Here is a 20320-nt window from a genome sequence, read left to right as displayed (position 1 = left end):
GATGTGTCTTTTTGGCTGTGAGACCACCCTGAAAAGTCACATTTCCATCTGTATTCCTTAAATTACACCCCTTCAAAGAGCTTCATCTAAGGTTCTTTGAAAGCTTCAAGTGACAGTAATACATATTAAGAACATAGGACCGAGATCCATACTTGCAAGATATAGATCTAAGCAGGGCTCTTTTTGTAGAAAAAGTCCAGCAGGAACTCATTAGCATAATAGGCCACACCCAACACCAGAAACTCATTAGCATATTAGGCCACACCCCTGCCAGCACAGCTCATTACCACATTAGGCTGCACCCCCATGTTACCAGAAGTGTGGTTATCCAGCCACACCCACCTTTTGCTTGTTATTCTGTTTACCTTGTTTGTTGTCAAAACCCAGGGCTTTTTTGGGAGCAGGAACTCCTTTGCATGTTAGGCCACACACCCCTAATGAAGTCAATCCTAATGGATTTCTGCTGTTGGGTGTGGCCTATTATGCTAATGAGTTCCTGCTGGGTGTGGCCAACTTGGGAGCCAGCCGGAACTCCGTTCCTGTGTGTTCCTGTCCAAAAATAGCCCTGGATCTAAGCTGCATAAACTTTGGGTTTTCTTGACTTCAAAAGATCACTTTTCCATTTTCACAGTCCCAAAGCTTGCCAACTTCAATATACAGTTGCTTCATTTTGTCACCACAACAAAACAAAGTTTTGCTTATTAGACCCGAAGGCAATGCTGATGATCACAGAACCAAACCATTAAATCAGTTCCACGACTGTGTTTGAGTGTCGGCTTATCCATAGATCCATACAATTCCAAAGTTCAGGGGTTTTTGGTTTTTTTTAAAGCGATGCTCACGCAGTCCTTTGAAAGCCTTGCCTCTTTCAAGACAAAGCTTGCTATTAATTAATGATGCTCCCTGTTTTTAAAAGGTAGTGGGGGAGGAAACGGCGGGACGGCGCCCCCACAACTGGCCATGCGTGACCTTTTAATAAGAACTTTCATATAATTAACATCCTTTCGGGGGAATTTCATTTTTTCCACTGCGTATTCACCTCTCGCTTGGAAACTCGTGACTCATTCGGAAGGCTGTTAGAACCGATTGCCAGCACACAATGACAACTTTTTTTTTCTTCCTCAGTAATTTAAAATACACACACACACACACACACACACACACACAGAGTGTGCAGCCATTCCCTACAGGGTTTAATTTAAGAAAGAGATGGAGTAGCCTCCTCATGCATGGGTGAAACTGCCCCAGCCATTCCAAAAGGAGGTCGTAAAGGTCCAGTTGAAATACGTGAGGGTTACTTATGTAGGGCTGCCAAGTCCCTCCGGGGGGCGGAAACCCCCCGCCCCAGAGGCCCGTTCCCCGACGCCGGGGAATCAGGCCCCGGGGGGAACCCCGCCCCAGCGTGTGACGTCATGACGCCGGGGACGCTGGGGGCGGGGCCACGGCCATACAAGGGAAAACTTGTATGGGAGTCCCCCGCCGGCAAGGTAGGTGCCACTTGGCAACCCTATACTTGTGAATCAGCATGTTGAGGGAAAGGGTTGCAACTGACACCACGTTTTTATGAGTCATCTTACAATGCCTGCCTTGTTGGTACCAACAGATTCTGCCAATGTGTACCAATTGAAGGCCAGCTGACTTGGGGAGTTTCAGCCACCCAGCCTAAGCTCTGTTATGGCCCTAGTAGGCTTCCCAAGTCCCCCCGGGGGGCGGGGAAACCCCCGCCCCAAAGGCCCGTTTCCCGCCGCCGGCGGTTCGGGTCCTGGGGGGAACCCCACCCCGGCGTGCGCGTCACCAGGAAGTGACGTTATGATGCCGGGCACGCTGGGGGCGGGGCCACGGTCATCCGAGGGAAAACTCTATGGTTTTCCCTCGGATGGTCATGGCCCCGCCCCCAGCGTGCCCAGCGTCATAACGTCACTTCCTGGTGGCGTGTGTGTGGCGCGCACACACTCCAGCCGCGGACCGGGAGTCCCCCGGTAAGTAGCTTTTTTGACTTGGCAACCCAAGGACCTAGTAGAAAAAAATTCATGACTAAGGAAGGGAGGCCCTGACCTGGATAGTCCAGGGTAGCCTGATCTCATCAGATCTCAGAAGCTAAGCAGAATTGGCCCTGGCTGGTAGTTGGATGGGAGACCTCCAAGGAATACCAGGGTCATGATGTGGAGCCAGGCAATGGCAAACCACCTCCCAACGTCTCTTGCCTTGAAAGCCCTACAGGGTCGCCATGTTAGGGTTGCTAGGGCAGGGGATGAGTGGCATAGGGTTGCCAGATCCAGGTTGGGAAACTCCTGGGGAATTGGGGATGGAGCTTTGGGAGGACAGGGACCTCAGTGGGGTACGATGCCACAGAGTCCACCCTCCGAAGCATCCATTTTCTCCAAGGGAACGGATCTCTGTATGGAGGTGAGCTGTAATTCCAGGAGATCCCCAGGTCCCACCTGGAGGCTGGCATCCCTAGTCGCCATAAGTCAGCTGAGACTTGATGGCACTTTCCACCACCACTACCAAGGGGGGGAGACATGATAGAGGCTTATAAAATTATGCACAGGGTGGAGAGAGTTGACCAAGAGGACTTTTTCTCCCTCTTCCAAAATACTCAAAGGCATCCAACGAAGGTGATAAGCAGTTGATTCAGGGCAGACAAAAGGAAATGCTTCTTTACACAGCGAATGATAAAAATATGGAATTTGCTGCCAGAGGAGGTAGAGATGGCCACAGGCATAGACAGCTTTAAAAGGGGATTAGACAGATTCATGGAGGAGAGGTCTAGCAGTGGCTACCAGCCATGGTGACTAAAAGGAACCGGCATGTTCAGAGGCGGTCAGCCTCTGAATCACAGAGCCAGGAAGCAACATCAGGGGAAGGCCTAGGCCTCTATGCCTTCTTGTTGGGTCTCCAGAGGAACTGGTTGGCCACTGAAGACGTGAGCTCTGACTCTTGAAAGCTCATCCCCTGCCACAGATTTTATTAGTCTTTAAGGTGCCACTGGAATCTTGTTCTTTTCTGCTGGTTGGCCAACTGGATGCTGGACTAGATGGAACACTGGTCTCATCCAATGTTCCCTCTAAGCTGTGGAGTCTTGTGAGCAAAAATTCTGCTTTGTGAGCTACTGGCATTAAAGTTGTGAGTGAGCGGTTTGGCTTCTGCATAAATCAGTTTGCTCTGGAGCCCTCCTTCCTGAGCTAAGACAAAAATGTGTGAGCTGGAGGCTAAAAAACTGTGAGCTAGCTCACACCAACTCAGTTTAGAGGCAACACTGGTCTCATCCAGCAGGGCTTCTCTGATCTTCTTCCCTCCTCCATTAACAAACTTATTTTATTATTTAGCATAAGCTTTCTACCCCCACAAATATAAGACTGAGGATGTTGTACAGTAGACACAAATCAATTCAACCTAGTAAGTGGGCTCTTTCCCCTAAAAACATATCAAAAGAACTGCCTCTTCCCTAGAGACAGTTTGGTGTAGTGGTTAAGAGCGTGGACTCTAATCTTGGAGAACTGGGTTTGATTCCCCACTTCTCTACATGCAGTTGCTGGTGTGACCTTGGATCAGTTGCAAGTTCTTTCAGAGCTGTCCTCTCATGAGCAGTTCTCGAGTGAGAGCTCTCTCAGCCCCACCTACCTCCCAGGGTGTCTGTTGTGGGGAGGGGGAGGGGAAGGGAAAGGGAATGTAAGCTGCTCTGAGACTCCTTTGGGTTGTGAAGGGCAGGGTATAAATCCAATCTCCTCCTCCTCCTAATGCCCCCCGTACCAGGTGCGGACCACAGGTTTCCTCCTGCTAGTCCCCCACACACACACACACACATACGGTGGTTTCCGTGTCATCAACGGGAATCTCATACCTTTTCCACTGCAGCTTCCACTTTGTGGAATGCCTGAGAAGATGAGGAGGGCATAGTCGCTTTTCATTTGCCAGGGATACATGCATGTGTTATGTGTTGTCAAGTTGCTTCCACCCGGGGCTTTTTTTGTGGAAAAAGCCCAGCAGGAACTCATTAGCATAATAGGCCACACCCAACAGCAGAAACATATTAGCCTATTAGGCCACACCCCTGACAGCAGAGCTCATTGGCATATTAGGCCTGTGGGCTCTTTCTGTAGCAGGAACTCCTTTGCATATAAGGCCACACACCCCCTAATGTGGCCAATCCTCCAAGAGCTTACAGTAGCCCCTGTCAGAAGAGCTCTGTAAGCTCTTGGAGGATTGGCTACATTAGGGGTGTGTCACCTAATATGCAAAGGAGTTCCTGCTACAAAAAGAGCCCTGCGGCACTCCCCCATGTTACCAGAAGTGTGCTCATCCAGCCACACCCACCTTTTGCTTCTTATTCTGTTTACCTTGTTTGTTGTCAAAACCCAGGGCTTTTTTGTAGCAGGAACTCCTTTGCATGTTAGGCCACACACCCCTAATGTAGCCAATCCTAATGAGTTTCTGCTGTTGGGTGTGGTCTATTATGCTAATGAGTTCCTGCTGGGTGTGGCCAACTTGGAAGCCAGCCGGAACTCCATTCCTGTGCGTTCCTGCCCAAAAATAGCCCTGCTTCCATAGGCGTAATCTTCGTGGGGGCGACGGGGCGTGAGCCCCCGCCGAAATTTTCAGGAAGGTACTCAGCCTCCCCCGGGAGCCACCCTTGCTCCTAGCAAAGCAATGCCTCTGGTCCAGCCCCAGCCCCCCCCGGGAAATTGGAAAGTCTACACCCTTGCCTGCTTCCACCTTATGGCGACCCTGTGAATTAATGACCTCCAATACACCCTATCATTGGCAACCAACCTTGCTCAGGTTTTACAAACTGAAGATCATGGCTTCCTTGACTGAGTCAATTTGTCTCATGTTGGGTCTTCCTCTTTTCCTGCTGCTTTCAACTTTTCCCAGCATTATTCTCTTTTCCAATGAGTTTTGTCTTTTCATAATGTGACCAAAGTACGACAGCCTCAGTTTAATCATTAAGCTTCTAGGGAGAGTTAGGGCTTGATTGGATCTAGAACACATTTTTTTTTTTGGCAGTCCACAGTACCTGTAAAAAGACTCCACAAACACCACGTTTACAAATATATCGTAACTAAGAATGCCAGCCTCCCGGTGGGACCTAGAGATCCCCTGGAATTACAGCTCATCTGCAGACCACAGAGATCAGTTCCCCTGGAGAAAATGGAAGATATGGGGGGTGGACTTTATGGCATTGTACCCCACTGAGGTCCCTGTCTTCCCCCGGCTCCATCCCCAAATCTCTAGGAGTTTCCCTGGCTGGCATTGGCAACCCTAAATCTCCCCCGCCCCCATTTGCCTACCATTCAGACCCCTTCAAAAGCCCTGGCAAACAGGCAGGCCTGGCAGTGCCTTCTGAAGTTCTCCAAGGAGGTCCCACCTCCCCACCTCTTCCGGGGCCTCATTCCACAGAGCTGGAGCCACAATTGGAAAGGCTCGGGACTCTGGTTGGTGCCAGACGGACCACTCTAAGTGGTGGAAAACCCACCAGATGGCTGTCTGATGACCGTAGCTGCCGCACAGGGACACATGGAAAGAGACGGTCCTTCAAATATGTGGGTTCCAGGTTGTTCCAAGGTGGGAATGGCCAGCCAACCACAAGCCTCAGTAGGTGAGCACCTTGCCCAGTTTCCTGAAACATGGGGCAGGTGCCACATTGGAGAGCAGAGTTCAGAAGAGCTGCAAGATATATGTATAACTGCAGTAAAAAGGAAGGCTGCTGGGTAGAAAATAAACCCCAAATAATATATGCATTTTTGCCATTAGGGTTCCCCCACCCCATGAGTATATTGAGAAAACAGTGATCTGGGGAACCATTTGTAAGTGCTCTGGAGAGATCATGGTTGCCAACCTCCAGGTGGGGCCTTGAGACCCCCCCCCCAATCTATGTCATTATAATCCGGTGAGTTCTTGTTCTTCTCCAGAACCAGAAACCTTTATTGGCATAGTATAAGTAAATCAAACAAAGGACAGAGTTTAAAGGGTAGGTACAAAAAGCAACAGCGACCAGTATTCCCGATCCCAAGATCCTAACATGGTTTACAAGATTTACAGAGTATTCCTCTTGATTTCCATACGTAGGTCCAAAATTCAGCGACAGATAGTGTTATTGCCGGGCTCTTGTCTGCTAGAAAAAAATTTAAATCCCCATCCAGAAAATCTCTCTGCAAAAGGAGAAGAGTGCGAATCAGACTATTGCGCATAACGGAATATTTAGGACATCGAAGAAGGATATGGGTAATAGAATCGGGTTTCCCAAGATTACAGTTGCAAAGTCTATCCTTATACGGGACACCCCTGTATCTACCTGAGACCACTACTGAAGGGAAAAGGTTGAACCTTCTCCAAACCCCTCCCTCCTCAGGCTCCGCCCCCAAATCTCCAGGTATTTCCCAACCCTGAACTACTTTAGTAGACATACAACCCTTCATGACAACCATAAACAAGCAAACAAAACTTTTTTTACATCTGGAGGTTTAGTTTGCGATGAAAATCCACCCCAAATGCAATACATGTCATTTTTTCCAGAGGACAGGTTGAAAGTTAACGCCATCTGCTGACGCTCAAAGCCCATCTAGGAGACAGCCGCAACAGACACGTTAAAGTCATGTGACTGTTCCTTTAGACTTAGCTGTGGTTCCTTCCAAAGAGCTAATATAGTTTTTCAAAAAATATTGGGACTCGCTGACTCTGGCCACAATGGATGTCATCTCCTGTCCCACATCAAGGCTGATGGGGTCAGACAATGGTTTGTGTAAATTCATTTGGAAAGTCTTTAACTCCCCATCCCCACCCCGGAGAGACAAATAATATGGAAAACATTTTTTAAAAAAAAGTCTCCCAAAGCTCCCAGCTTTTCATTTTGGAAAATCTGAGCCTTCGTTTCTCTATAAAATAAATAATGGAAACTGTGCTGGGATCCTTCACTTTGTCCTCCTCAGATGTAACCCTGCCCGAGGCTGCAGGGCTATACATCAGAAGCTTATAATTAGATCTGATCTTTCTCCCTTCCCCACAGCCCCATTCTAACTTTTGCCCCACATTCTTTCCCCCCAAACTCTGTATGCATGGGATTGTAAAATGAAGAAGAAGAAGAAGAAGAAGAGATTGGATTTATCCCCCGCCCTTCACTACCCAAGGGAGGCTCAGAGTGGCTTACAAACTCCTTTCCCTTCCCCTCCCCACAACAGACACCCGGTGAGATAGGTGGGGCTGAGAGAACTCTGACAGGAACTGCTCTTTTTCAAGGACAGCTCTTATCAGAACTATGGCTTGCCCAAGGTCATCCAGCAGGTGCAAGTGGAGGAGTGGGGAATCAAACCCAGTTCTCCCAGATTAGAGTCCACGCACTTAACCACTACACCAAACTGGCGGGTTTCTGAAGAAAGAGAGGTTCCTGTGCTTTGAGGCTGTTCTGATCCTGAACTTCAGAAGCCCAACTGCGGGGAAGGGTCTACTTGTGCCTGATGTGCTAAAGGATTTATAGTGAAACTAGCAGTAAAGCCCGTTGTGAAAGCAATACAACGAGATCTAGAAAGAGGCTCTGGGGGAGTGCTCTGGCTTTGGGCAAACAGTGTCAATTTGCTGTGGTGACCTCAGCGGGGGTGAGTTTGAGGTGTGGAATGCAGTGAAGTCCAATCAGCTTCCATATGCAAAAGACCTTGAAGGTTCCATATGCAACTGACATTCCAACTGCCTTGCGGGGAGGGGGGTGAGTTTGAGGTGTGGAATGCAGTGAAGTCCAATCAGCTTCCATATGCAAAAGACCTTGAAGGTTCCATATGCAACTGACATTCCAACTGCCTTGCGGGGAGGGGGGTGAGTTTGAGGTGTGGAATGCAGTGAAGTCCAATCAGCTTCCATATGCAAAAGACCTTGAAGGTTCCATATGCAACTGACATTCCAACTGCCTTGCGGGGAGGGGGGTGAGTTTGAGGTGTGGAATGCAGTGAAGTCCAATCAGCTTCCATATGCAAAAGACCTTGAAGGTTCCATATGCAACTGACATTCCAACTGCCTTGCGGGGAGGGGGGTGAGTTTGAGGTGTGGAATGCAGTGAAGTCCAATCAGCTTCCATATGCAAAAGACCTTGAAGGTTCCATATGCAACTGACATTCCAACTGCCTTGCGGGGAGGGGGGTGAGTTTGAGGTGTGGAATGCAGTGAAGTCCAATCAGCTTCCATATGCAAAAGACCTTGAAGGTTCCATATGCAACTGACATTCCAACTGCCTTGCGGGGAGGGGGGTGAGTTTGAGGTGTGGAATGCAGTGAAGTCCAATCAGCTTCCATATGCAAAAGACCTTGAAGGTTCCATATGCAACTGACATTCCAACTGCCTTGCGGGGAGGGGGGTGAGTTTGAGGTGTGGAATGCAGTGAAGTCCAATCAGCTTCCATATGCAAAAGACCTTGAAGGTTCCATATGCAACTGACATTCCAACTGCCTTGCGGGGAGGGGGGTGAGTTTGAGGTGTGGAATGCAGTGAAGTCCAATCAGCTTCCATATGCAAAAGACCTTGAAGGTTCCATATGCAACTGACATTCCAACTGCCTTGCGGGGAGGGGGGTGAGTTTGAGGTGTGGAATGCAGTGAAGTCCAATCAGCTTCCATATGCAAAAGACCTTGAAACACTGGGCGGGACTGCACAAAGCAGCCAGTCAACCCAGCCAGCGTTTTCTGACTGACAGTTCAAGCGTCCATACACTAAAGGAGTGCATTTTAGAACTTTGGCACCCACTATTCAATTATATATAAGGAGAGATTGAGCCCGCTTTTGTGAACTGGAGCCCGCTTTGTCAGATGCACACAGGAATTGTTAAACTGGCAGGTATGAGCACACGAGGCTGCCAAATACTGAATCAGACCCTTGGTCCATCAAGATCCAGGGGTCATTTCCTGCAGGAGCGCCCAGGAGCGGAGCTCCGGCAGTAAAGAGCCCAGGGGGCGGGCACATGCAACAAGCCCCACCCCCTGCTCCCAGCAGCCCTCAGTCAAAGCAAATAGCAGCCAGGTAAGCTGCAGAGCCCCCCCCCCCGGGCCCCCAGTCCAAAACAGTCCCCTGGCACCTTTAAGACCAAGTTTTATTCAGGTACAAGCTCTCCCTCCTCTGCGAGGGCAGATCTGCACGTTCCCCCCCCCCCCCATAGCTTGCAATCCAAAACAGTCCAGTGGAGCCTGAGCGGTGGGTGTTGCCTTCTGACACACTTCCGGTGATGTCAGGGGGTGTGGCATAGGCAAATAAGTTATGCTAATGAGTTATGCTAATGAGCTCCTGCACCTATTTTTCTACGAAATGACCCCTGTCAAGGTCAGTATTGCCTACTCAGCCTGGCAGCAGCTCTCCAGGGTCCCAGGCTGCAGTCTTTCACATCACCTCCTACCTAGTCCTTTTAACTGGAGATGCTGGGGATTGAACCTGGGACCTTCTGTATGCCAAGGAGATGGTTTACCACTGAGCCACAGCCCCATCCCTACAGCCTCCCATATACATGGATATTGAAAGAAAGAATATAAACAGCAGAGCCTAAAAGTCCTGTGTCCGTCCTTCATTGTTATCCCTTTCTGTGTATGGACCAGAAGGTCTGAGGTTCAGTCCTCGGCATGTCCAGTTTAAAAGGTTCAGGTAGGAGTTGATGTTAAAGACCTCTCCTTGAGACCCTGCCGGTCAGTATAGACAATAACTCACCTTGATGGCCCAATGGTCTGATTCAGCGTAAGGCAGCTTCAGGTAAGAATGTGAGCACCTGGTCTTCTGCAGTGGGCCAAATAGCTCCCCCCGACCATTTCTGCTTGGGGCAACAGTGCAGGAACAGGAGGCTGAAACTCTTTCTGCATATGTGCTGTGGTCTGATCTGGAGCAGGACCAGGGTGCACAGCATGAGAGAACACGCAGATTACATAAGACTGTCATGTACCTAGTATCCCGTGAACTCCATCCCATAGAAATCAATCCTCAGGGTTTTTCCCCTCCCTTTTGCTTCCTTTGACATTCCTCAGGTAAGGACAAAAGAAGAGCCCTGCTGGATCAAACAAATGTTCATCTAGTCCAGCATCCATAGATTGGCCAGACAGATGCTTCAGGACATCTGGTTTCCAAAGGTGCAGATCAAAACACAAAATGGACAGTTTGGAAGTGTATGGCTCTTACAAGAAACGTTTGAAGTTCTGAATCCATAGTCAGAGAAATGAAGGAAGACAAGTAGAATTTTTTTTGTTAAATGGTGTTGCACTTGCAATATGCATCTTTCTCTTTGGTTCTCATGTCACTGAGATCTTCAACATGGGCAGGCCTTCATCGTGCTTGGCAAGTCCTTGGGGATTATAAATTCCGTTTCTAAAAAACTGTGTTTTAGAATTAACCTCCGGAAGGCTCCTTGTTTTTCACATACCTGATGAGATCACTCGCTGATAGTGTGGCCAACCTCCAGGTGAGGGGAGGTTTCCCAGAATTAAAACTGATCTCCAGACTACGGAAATCAGTTTCCTTTGACCTGCCATAAATTTGTTCCTGATTGGTTTCAACCAGTTGTTGCACCTGAGTAGGACGTTCCACCTCAGGAACTTCCTTTAGGTGAAGCTGACAGCAATTTAGGGATGCAGTGGGAAAACCCTAAACGGATGTATGTTTAGTCCTGTCAAGTTGCTTCTGATTTATGGCAATCGTATGACTTAATGAGGAGCTGCGGTGGCTCACGTGGTTAAGAGGCTGAACTGCAGGCTGTGGAAGGTCGGTAGTTCAGCAGTTTGAGACCTGAGTGTGCCGCATGACGGACTGAGCTCCTGTCTCTAGTTCCAGCTCCTGCCAACCTAGCAATTCGAAAGCAAGAACTTGCAAGTAGATAAATAGGTGCCACTTCGGTGGGAAGGGAACAGCGTTCCGTGCGCCTTGGTGTTTAGTCATGCCGGCCACATGACCATGGAAACGTCTTTGGACAGCGCTGGCTCTTCGGCTTTGAAACGGAGATGAGCACCGCAACCCTAGAGTCTGATTCGATTGGGTTTCGAGCAAGGGAAACCTTTACCTTTAAACCTTTATGACTTCATGATCTCCAAAAGGTCCTATGGTTAACAGCCTTGCTCAGCTCTTGCAAACGAGGGCCCTGGCTTCCTTGATTGAGTCTCATGTTGGGTCTTCCTCTTTTCCTGCTGTGTTCAACTTTTCCTAGCATTGTTGCCTTTTCCAGTCAGTGTTTTCCTGTACAATAGCCTCAGTTTAATAATTTTCAGCTTCTGGGGGAGTTCAGGCTTGATCTGACCGAGAACCCACTGATTTTTCTTCTTGACAGTCCACTGATTCTGTAAAACTCTCCTCCAATACCACATTTCAAAAGAATCAACCTTCTTCCTGTCAGCTTTCTTCATTGTCCAGCTTTCACACCCATACCTAGTAATGTGGAACACTCACTGACTGACTGCCCTCTGACCTGGGGGTTCCAGCACTATATCTTTTTTTTCGTTTTGGCTTCTTATCCGATTGGAAAGCGGAGACATTTCTCCTGCCACAGATATTTTCTGCTTCCCTCCAAATTCTTCAGACACTTTTTGCCTGAGCCAGAACCACCAAGTTTGCACCAACATTTCATTGAGGTGAAAACTGGAGACAAATTCTAGTGATGATTACAGTGAGACAGGAGAGAACGCAGGGCTATTTTTGGGCAGGAACGCACAGGAATGAAGCAGGGCCGGCCTGAGGTTTTTTTGCACCCTAGGCGGGGCTACCTTCTGGTGCCGCTGCGCACCCAATTATGGGGTTGCCAACCTCCAGGCAGAGCCTGGAGAGAAGGAAGTCCTACTTCTCTCCCCCTTTAGGCGAGCGAGGAGGAGGTGGCGAGGTTTCCGGGCACCGAAACCAAAACACCCCACATTTGGATTTACAAAAGCCGACCCCAGGCAGACGGGGAAGGTGAGGTGGCCTTGCGCTCCCCTTTCACGCCCCCCCATGCCACGTGGCTGGGAGCAGCAATAGCACACGGGCTTCTGGCGGGGGGGGGGAGGCACAGTTCGGCACCCCATCCAGGGCCCAGCGCTCTAGGCAAATGCCTAGTTCGCCTAGTGGGTGAGCCGGCCCTGGAATGAAGTTCCGGCTGGCTTCAGAGTTGGCCACACCCAGTACAGCCAAAACCTCTGCATGCGTGGCTACAGAGGGAAGGCCTGGTGTTTAGCCCTGATGACTCTGAGGCGGGTGGGCCGGGGGGGGGGGCTTCCCCAGCCTCTCCAAGGGTGCCCGGGCAAGCCAAGAGAAGGCATGGGGTGTGTCCTAATATGCTAATGAGATGCACTGTCAGGGGTGTGGTCTATGCGAATGAGTTTCTGCTGTTGGGTATGGCCTATTATGCTAATGAGTTCCTGCTGGGCTTTTTCTACAAAAAAGGCCCTGAGAGAACTTAAGTATGAATGAAGACACCTCTGCGCTTTTGGTGATAATACAAGAAGCACTATATTTATACCCGATTGCTTCACCAAGCAGCAACCAATTTCCAGTGAGCTTCCAGAACCTGCATGAACAGATTCTGCATTTCAGCCACGAGCCTTCCCACCCTCGTCCTTAAATCAATTTATTTGTTTCTTTTCTTTTAAACAGCATGAAAGAAATGCTCACAACGCAGGCCGATCGGTTCACTGAGGAAGAGGTAAGGTTCCCTCACATACACATACACACCCTTTACTCAAATATGAAAGTTTTCCATTTGGCATGAGAGCATTTCCATTTTTCGGATTTCAAAGTTGAAACTCCGCATGACGAGCCACAGGGATCTGTGGGCGTTTGGTTTCTAGGGACAAACATGAAAACAGCCATTCATGGTCAGAGCTACGTCACATCAGAGGATACCACAAAGCAAGGCTAGGATACTGAATGTGATATGCATGACTTTCTATAGCTATACATAAGGAGTCCCCAGTCTTTTTGAGCCTATGGGCAAATTTTGAATTCTAACACAGCATGGTGGGCGCAGCCACAAAATGCCTGCTGTTGGATGAAAGCCCCACCTTGTCCCACCCACTCCGTAAAAACACTTAGCGGGCACCATGAAAGGTGTCAGCAGCCACCATGGGCACCATGGGGACAATGTTGGGGTCTCCTGCTATACATTATGGATCAATGAGAAAAACTGATGGCATAATTGCCATTTTCAATAGAAAACCCATGTCTGTCATTTGGTCTCATACCATTCTTGGGCAATCCTGTTGAGCACTATTGGGCTGCCCAGGAAGGTAACCTGGAAACTGCAGCTGATTCAGCTTGCATTCTTCACAGTCAGATGGCAGCTGCATGAAGTTAACTGCCGGCGAGTTGCGGGGCCCAGTTCAGAATGCCAGTTTGGTATAGTGGTTAAGCACGCAGACTGTAATCTGGGAGAACCGGGTTTAATTCCCCACTCCTCCACTTGCACCTGCTGGATGACCTTGGGCAAGCCATAGTTCTGGCACAGCTATCCTTGAAAAAGAGCAGTTTCTCTCAGCCCCACCTACCTCACAGGGTGTCTGTTGTGGGGAGGGGAAGGGAAAGGAGTCTGTAAGCCGCTCTGAGACTCCTTTGGGTAGTGAAGCGCAGGGTATAAATCCAATCTCTTCTTCTCTTCTCTCTTCTTCTACATGCACAGACTAATCAACAGGGCAAATAATGACTCCACTGGCTGTCGTTGCCAACTCAAGCTTGAGAAATTCCTGAAGATTTGGGGTTGGAGCTTGGGGAGGACAGAGTTTGAGGAGAAGGGGAAGTCTGTGGGATTTCTTATTCCATACTAGGGTTGCCAACTTCCAGGCTAGGCCTGGAGATTTCTTGGAATTACAACTGCTCTCCAGCCTACAGAGATCAATTCCTCTGGAGAAAATGGCTGCTTTGAAGGGTGGACTCTATGGCTTTGCACCCCGCTGGGGTCCCTCCCCTCCCCCAATCCCACCCTCCCCAAATTCCACACCCCAAATCTCCAGCAATTTCCAAAGTTGGATTCGGCAACCCTAGGGCTGCCAAGTGGGGGCAGGGGGCGGGTAAACCCCCGCTTCGGAGGCCCGATTTCCACCGCATTGGAATCGGGGCCCGGGGGGAACTCCGCCCCGGCGTGCGCGTCACCTGGAAGTCACTTGGTTTTCCCTTGTATGGCCGTGGCCCCACCCCCAGCGTGCCTGCGTCACTTCCGGGTGATGTGCGCGCGAACACACCCGACACCAGCTGGGAGCCCCCCGCTCCCGGCGAAGAATCACTTGGCAACCCTAGGCAACCCTGTTCCACAGAGTCTGCCTTCTAAAGCTGCCATTACCTCCAGGGGAACGAACCTCTGTAGTCGGGAAGATCAGTTGTAATTCCAGAACTCCAGGCTCCATCCAGAGGATGGCAAGATCCATTTAGGATCAGGAAAACAGTGCAGCGGGAAAAGGGGGGTTTATTGTACCTTGTTTCTTTTAAATTTTGGATTTGTAAGTTGCCTTGTGCCAAAAAGGAAAGGTGGGATATAAATATTTTAATTAATAAATAAATATTCTCACATTTGGCTCTCCAACTCAACTGAAGCGTTATTTTCCAGTGTGAACAATGGCTCAAATCCTCAAGGACCTGGACTTGCCTAGAATCCCGTGTGTCTGAGGGGAAATTAGCTTGTTCTTTCCCGGCATCCTGTACTTTAAAAATTTTATTTCCTACTTATTTCTCAGGTCAAGCAGACTTTTACTGCCTTTCCTCCGGATCCCTCTGGTAACCTTGACTACAAGAACCTTGTTTATGTTATTACACACGGAGAGGAGAAGGACTGAAAGATGTCAAAGACAAACCGTCAAGAGAGCATTATTCACCACAGCCTCTCTGGATTATCCCGCAGGGTTCCATTTTGATGTGCCGTGGAGCTGAATCCTGTAAAATGATCCGAATGAGATTAAAACCATTACACTAAATAATCTTCTTTTTATAATGGCTGAAGACAACGTTTCTGTCCCATTCCCCACCCCCTTCACATATTCTCATTTTCGGCTGTTATTCTTGTCAGGAGTATGAAAGTGGAATGTTCTAGAAACACTCTCTTTTTTATGATTTGTTGTTGTTACTTCTGACATTCACCAAATGGTTTACCAGCCAGCATGATGTTGTGTACTTATTTATTTAGTAAATTTTTATCCAGCTCAGTGCAGCATACACTCTTTTCTCCTCCTCTGTGTTATCCTCACAACAACCCTGCGAGGTGCATTAGGCCGAGAGAAAGAGAGAGACTGGACCAAGCTCACCCAGAGGACTTCATGGCTGAGGGAGGACTTGAAACCACATCCTAGCCTGACACTCTAACCATTACACTACACTGCTCTTCTTTATTAAACACTGGGAGATAAATGAGGGAAAGTATGCATTGATGAAAAGCCTGTGTGGATGCTAGTTCGATTAATAAATCCCCAACCTTCTAATCACACTTTGGCAGTCTCAGAACTTCCAGAACTTGCACATAGGAATATGAATGTATTTTCAGAAAGAGATCTCCTTGCCTCTGCAAGAAATGGCGACTGTGATCTTGCATTATAAACACTTTCCTGGCTGCCACGGGGAATCTTTTCTCACCTAGCCAAAGATTGATAAAGTGTGTGAAGCACAAAGACCTGTGTATGTGTGGTTTGACAAGATTATTTATAAGATTAAAATCCATGTCCTGTGGGGGATGTGGGACGGCATTTTATTGGGGGGGCATTTTATTATAAATTATGAAGCAATTTACAACAAAAGATTAAAACTACAACATACAATTAACTACAAAATAAGCAAAACATCTAAAAAAATCTTTTTAAAAACAGCAAACAAAATCAAGGATAAATCCATTGTTTACCGAACCAAAATTAGAGGTGCCAGCCATAGTTAGAAACCTGCTTGGGGGTGTTTGAGGTAGGGACAATGGCACTGCTGTCATGCCAACACATAGTATCACTTCAGATGGAACGCCAACCATCATTGTGTCAAGGCAATCCATTCTAAACTCCATGGTTAAATGTCGATGGGCCTCCACCATTTCCCCCTGCTGGCTTGTTATGTGGCAGTGAAGAACTAAAGGACCCAGCCGGGGAGATGCAAGTCACTTTGGGTCCCCATTAGGGAGGAAGGCAGGGTATAAATGAAGTAAGTAAATAAATAAATATCTTGGGCCCCAAACTGCTTAGACAGGTGGGGCCCATGGGGCCCACTGACACCTTTTCTGGCTTTTCCTGGTGAGGCATTTGCCTAGCAAGGCTTTGCCCCCTGTGGCAGCCATTTTGTGGCAGCCATTTTGTAACTGCACCCATGACTGTATCAGAATTCCAGAGGTGCTCACAGGCTGATAAAGGTTGGGGATCCCAGGCTTAGGGTTTCAAAAATCAAAATGAGGATTCTGAATTAGTTTTTTAAAAAATGAACTGGAAATGGATGAAATTAAATCAAAGTTGGAGTAAAAAAAGTGACTTGTTGCTGTTAGTGTCTGGGTAGGCACAGTCTGGGGCAGTTGTGGTGTCTGGTAACTTTGCAAAGTAGTGTGTAGTACAGTTGTTCTGTCTGGATGTCACGTAACTGGCCAGATCGGTGGATTATGGTCTTGACCTGCATAAGAAATCTTTTCCCTTTGCCAATCTGAAGCTACTTTAGAGCTCACATCCAAATTTACACACTATATGTATGATAAACACTATTCCAGATGGCAGCCTGAAGTTGGTTTTTTAATCGTAAAGTAGTATGAAAAAAGACAAATATAACCATTGCTCATAAATTGCTGATATCTGCCATTCCAGAACAGAAGTCTTGGCCAACTTAAATATTGTTCCAGAACTCTTTTTACCAACTTGATTATTTATGGCATATCTTTACCCTCATTACGGATTTCCTTTTGTGGGCTGGAAATAAATATACAATGCCATTGTGCATAGCTCTACATATTATCAGGAAATGATTTGAATCTTTGGTCCCATCAGTATTACAAACTTCTATCAGCTTTATTCCATTCTTGTCATATCCCTCAAAGGATCTTGGAAATTGTAGTTTGGTGAACAAACCGGCTCATGAACTAAAGCTCGTGATGAGGTTTGACCGGTTCGTAGCTTGGGAAGTGATATTCGTGGCAGGTCAACCAGCACAAACTTTCCGTGAACTTTCAAGCGGTTCATGAAGGTTTGTGCTGGTTCGTGAATGGATACATTTCCCGAAAGACTGTCTCTGCTATAATAAAATGCTTACCAAACTTCAAAGCAACAGGGGTGGGTGGAATTCTCCAGCCTCGGAAACCCTGATGTCAGTTTCATACTAGTCATGCCAGTTTCAAGAGGATTCCCCCCTTGCCCACATTCCTTTCTTGCACAGCTTGCAAAATCCCACCCCCCTTGCTTGGCTTTGTGACTCTGTGCTTTGAGATGAATCCTTTTAAGCTTGCGATGCCAGTGGCACTGGGTTCTTCTGGGCGCTCTGTGATTGCACTGGTACCATTGGGCACTTTGTACATTGTACTGGTTCTGCTGGGCCTGCAGAAATGTGCCCCTTGATTGGATTTTGATTGTGCTGGCATCACCACATTGGCACTGAGTTCTGCTGGGCTTCCAACCCCCCCCCCCTTAGAATCATAGAGTTGGAAGGGGCCATAAAGACCATCTAGTCCAACCCCCTGCCCAGTGCAGGACTAGCCCAAAGCATCTCTGACAAATATTCGTCCAGTCTCTTCTTGAAAGCTGTCAGTGAAGGGGAGCTAACCATCTCTCAAGGCAGCTGATTCCATCTTTGAACTACTCTGATGGTGAAAACATTTTTCCTAATATCCAGCCGATACCTTTCTGCATGTAATTTAAACCCATTGCTTTGGGTCCTAACCTCTGCTGCCAACTGGAACAGCTCCTTGCCCTCCTCCAAATGACAGCCTTTCAAATATTTAAAGAGAGCAATCATGTCCCCCTTCAATCTCCTCTTCTCCAAACTAAACATTTCCGAGGCCCTTAGCCTTCCCTTGTAGGGCTCAGTCTCCAGACCCCTGATCATTCCCGTCACTCTCTTCTTCACCCTCTCGATTTTGCCCACATCCTTTCTGACGTGAGGCCTCCAGAACTGTACACAGTACTCCAGGTGCAGCCTGGCCAAGGCAGTATACAGAGGGACTATGACCTCCTGCTATTTTGATGCCATGGCCCTTTTAATACAACCCGAGACTGAATTTGCCTTTTTTACCACGGTATCACACTGACTGCTCATATTTAGTTTACAGTCTTGGAGGGCAGGTAGAGGACAGTCAGCTGAAGATGCCCTGTGAGTTTGGTGTCTCAAGCATGCCGGTGTGTGTATGTGTTTTACCAAGCCATGAACCTCACAAACTGAACTGGTTTGTTTGGCTCTTAAAAGTTCATGACAGCTCATGTATGGCAAACCCGGCATGCCATGAACCATGCACCAAACCGCATTTTTCTAGATCATGCTCATCCCTAGCTATGGAAGTTAATTACCTTGTGTTTTCAAGAGGCATTCAAAGTCCAAAATGGCAACAACCACACATATCAGGAGGATCTCTGGACAGTGTTCCCTGTAAGCTGAGCTAGTGTGAGCTAGCTCACAGTTTTTTAGCCTCCAGCTCACACATTTTTTGTCTTGGCTCCAGAGCAAACTAATTTATGCAGTAACCAAATCGCTCGCTCACATCTTTAATGCTAGTAGCTCACAAAGTAGATTTTTTGCTCACAAGACTCCACAGCTTAGAGTGCGCATTGTCTGTGGATGGTTGGTAGGCTCCTGGTACATGTGGATGTAATGTCTGAGAAGTTCTCCTATTTTCATTGGTAAAATGTCAGAGGGGGATACTTCAGCCCCTGATATGCCCTAGCTACATGGCCAGGCCACCCCTAAAAAAGAGTTCTGTTCTTCATCAGAAAGCCATAAATCTATGGCAACCTCCCTTGGTTGTGCAATATTTTTGTAGGGCCTTGCATAGCGCCACATGCTGCTTTCTGGCTTTTCCTTGTCGGGAGCACATCATTTGCTGCATGTTGCACTCGGTATGTCTAAAGGCTTCTATAGTTCCATAATAAACACAAGCTTGGGGGTGGGGGTGGAGAGGTAATTAAGTGCCAATAATGGAAACACTGACATAAGTTCTTACTGTAACGGTATGATTAGCAGTGCCCATAATTCAGCGCGGCCCCAAAGTGCTTTCTTTGGCACAGTAAATGTTATATATCGCCTGGGGTTTTTAATTGGCTAAATTCATAAGCTTCTGAAGTGTCCACCTGCCAGGCTCCAGAATTTCAAGTGGAGCGATCGAGGGGGTGGCGGGGATGGTGGTATGGTTTGTGTCCGCTTGTCAGATTCTGCAAGTGATCACCCTGATCCATGTAAACACTGGGAGGGTTCTGCAGAGTTTCATCTGAATTAGTAAAGGGGCAAGATGGCTGCATCGTCGGCCTCTTTGCCGCTCGTCAGCCGCACTTGCAGACACAGGCCTTTTTCTTTAATGGAAAACGGGAACAAACTCGATCCAAGGAAAGTTAGAGCAGAGTGACGCAATCAGGCAGCAAACACGAGATTGTTGCTTCACTGGACTTTATTCAGTGTTTTTAAATTTCACCTTCCTACTATTTACCTAAAACACAAGGCGACCAACAAAATATAAAGGAACAGAGTAAGTGCGGAGAGAAATCAGTGCCCCCCCCCCCCAGCATCATAACATGATTTCTGGTATGAATCAGCAGCGACATTGTTATGTATTCATGTTTACTGTGTTGTAGATGGGAGCTTGGGTTACAGCTCCACAGAAGCCTAGTATTCCGAAATGCGGAACTGGATTGGTCAATGCTGCGAACGGACCAATCCGGAGAGACCTTGACTCTCAGCGGGAGCAATTCTCATTGGTACCAAGCATAATGTTTTGATTGGACGTTATCCTCTCAGGAGGTGTGGTTTTCCTGGTTCGAAATGTATAAAGGCTGTGGTCACACGGAGCATTAGCCACGCTACAGAGACGGAAGATAGGCGGATTTTCCGGGCGCGATCACAGCGCCACATCTGGGAAGCGTAGAGCTCCCGTGGCGAACCCGAGGCTTCCCGCCAAAGATGCGGGGTAGAAAACTAGCACCTCCGAGGTACTAGTTTCCAGAAACCGCGGGGCAAGGGCGGGCGCCTGATCGGGTTTCCGGTGATAGGTTGTGGCATCCGGCGCCCGCCCATGTCCCGTTGCTAAAAGGTTTTTTCCCCCCAAGTCTCCACAGGATGCGCACAAGCACCCAACGGCGCATGCGCACACTTCCACAGCCCCCTCCTCTTTTCCGTACTCCCCCCCACTCCTGGCTCGGCCTGCTCAAGAGGAACTCTCTGCACCGGGCGGCAGAGGGGGAGGGGCGGGGGGCGTGGCGGGGGGGGGACC

The 20320-nt window shown here is 48.3% G+C and overlaps 1 protein-coding gene across 1 annotated transcript in view; it reads left to right on the top strand.

The window, feature by feature from the left end:
• Positions 1–14871, top strand: part of MYL10 (myosin light chain 10) — a 46483-nt gene extending 31612 nt beyond the window's left edge. Inside the window, exons 6-7 of the mRNA XM_015407990.1 lie at positions 12571–12619; positions 14640–14871. Of these exons, the coding sequence (XP_015263476.1) occupies positions 12571–12619; positions 14640–14738 (148 nt within the window). The 3' untranslated portion in view covers positions 14739–14871. The remainder of the gene's footprint in view (positions 1–12570; positions 12620–14639) is intronic.
• The last annotated feature ends 5449 nt before the right edge of the window (positions 14872–20320 follow it).

Source organism: Gekko japonicus, unplaced genomic scaffold (genome assembly GCF_001447785.1).
Source record: "Gekko japonicus isolate JY-2015 unplaced genomic scaffold, Gekko_japonicus_V1.1 scaffold1, whole genome shotgun sequence".
Classification (NCBI taxonomy): domain Eukaryota; kingdom Metazoa; phylum Chordata; class Lepidosauria; order Squamata; family Gekkonidae; genus Gekko; species Gekko japonicus.
Note: the sequence above shows the minus strand (reverse complement) of the source record. Positions and strands in the feature narration are given on the sequence as shown.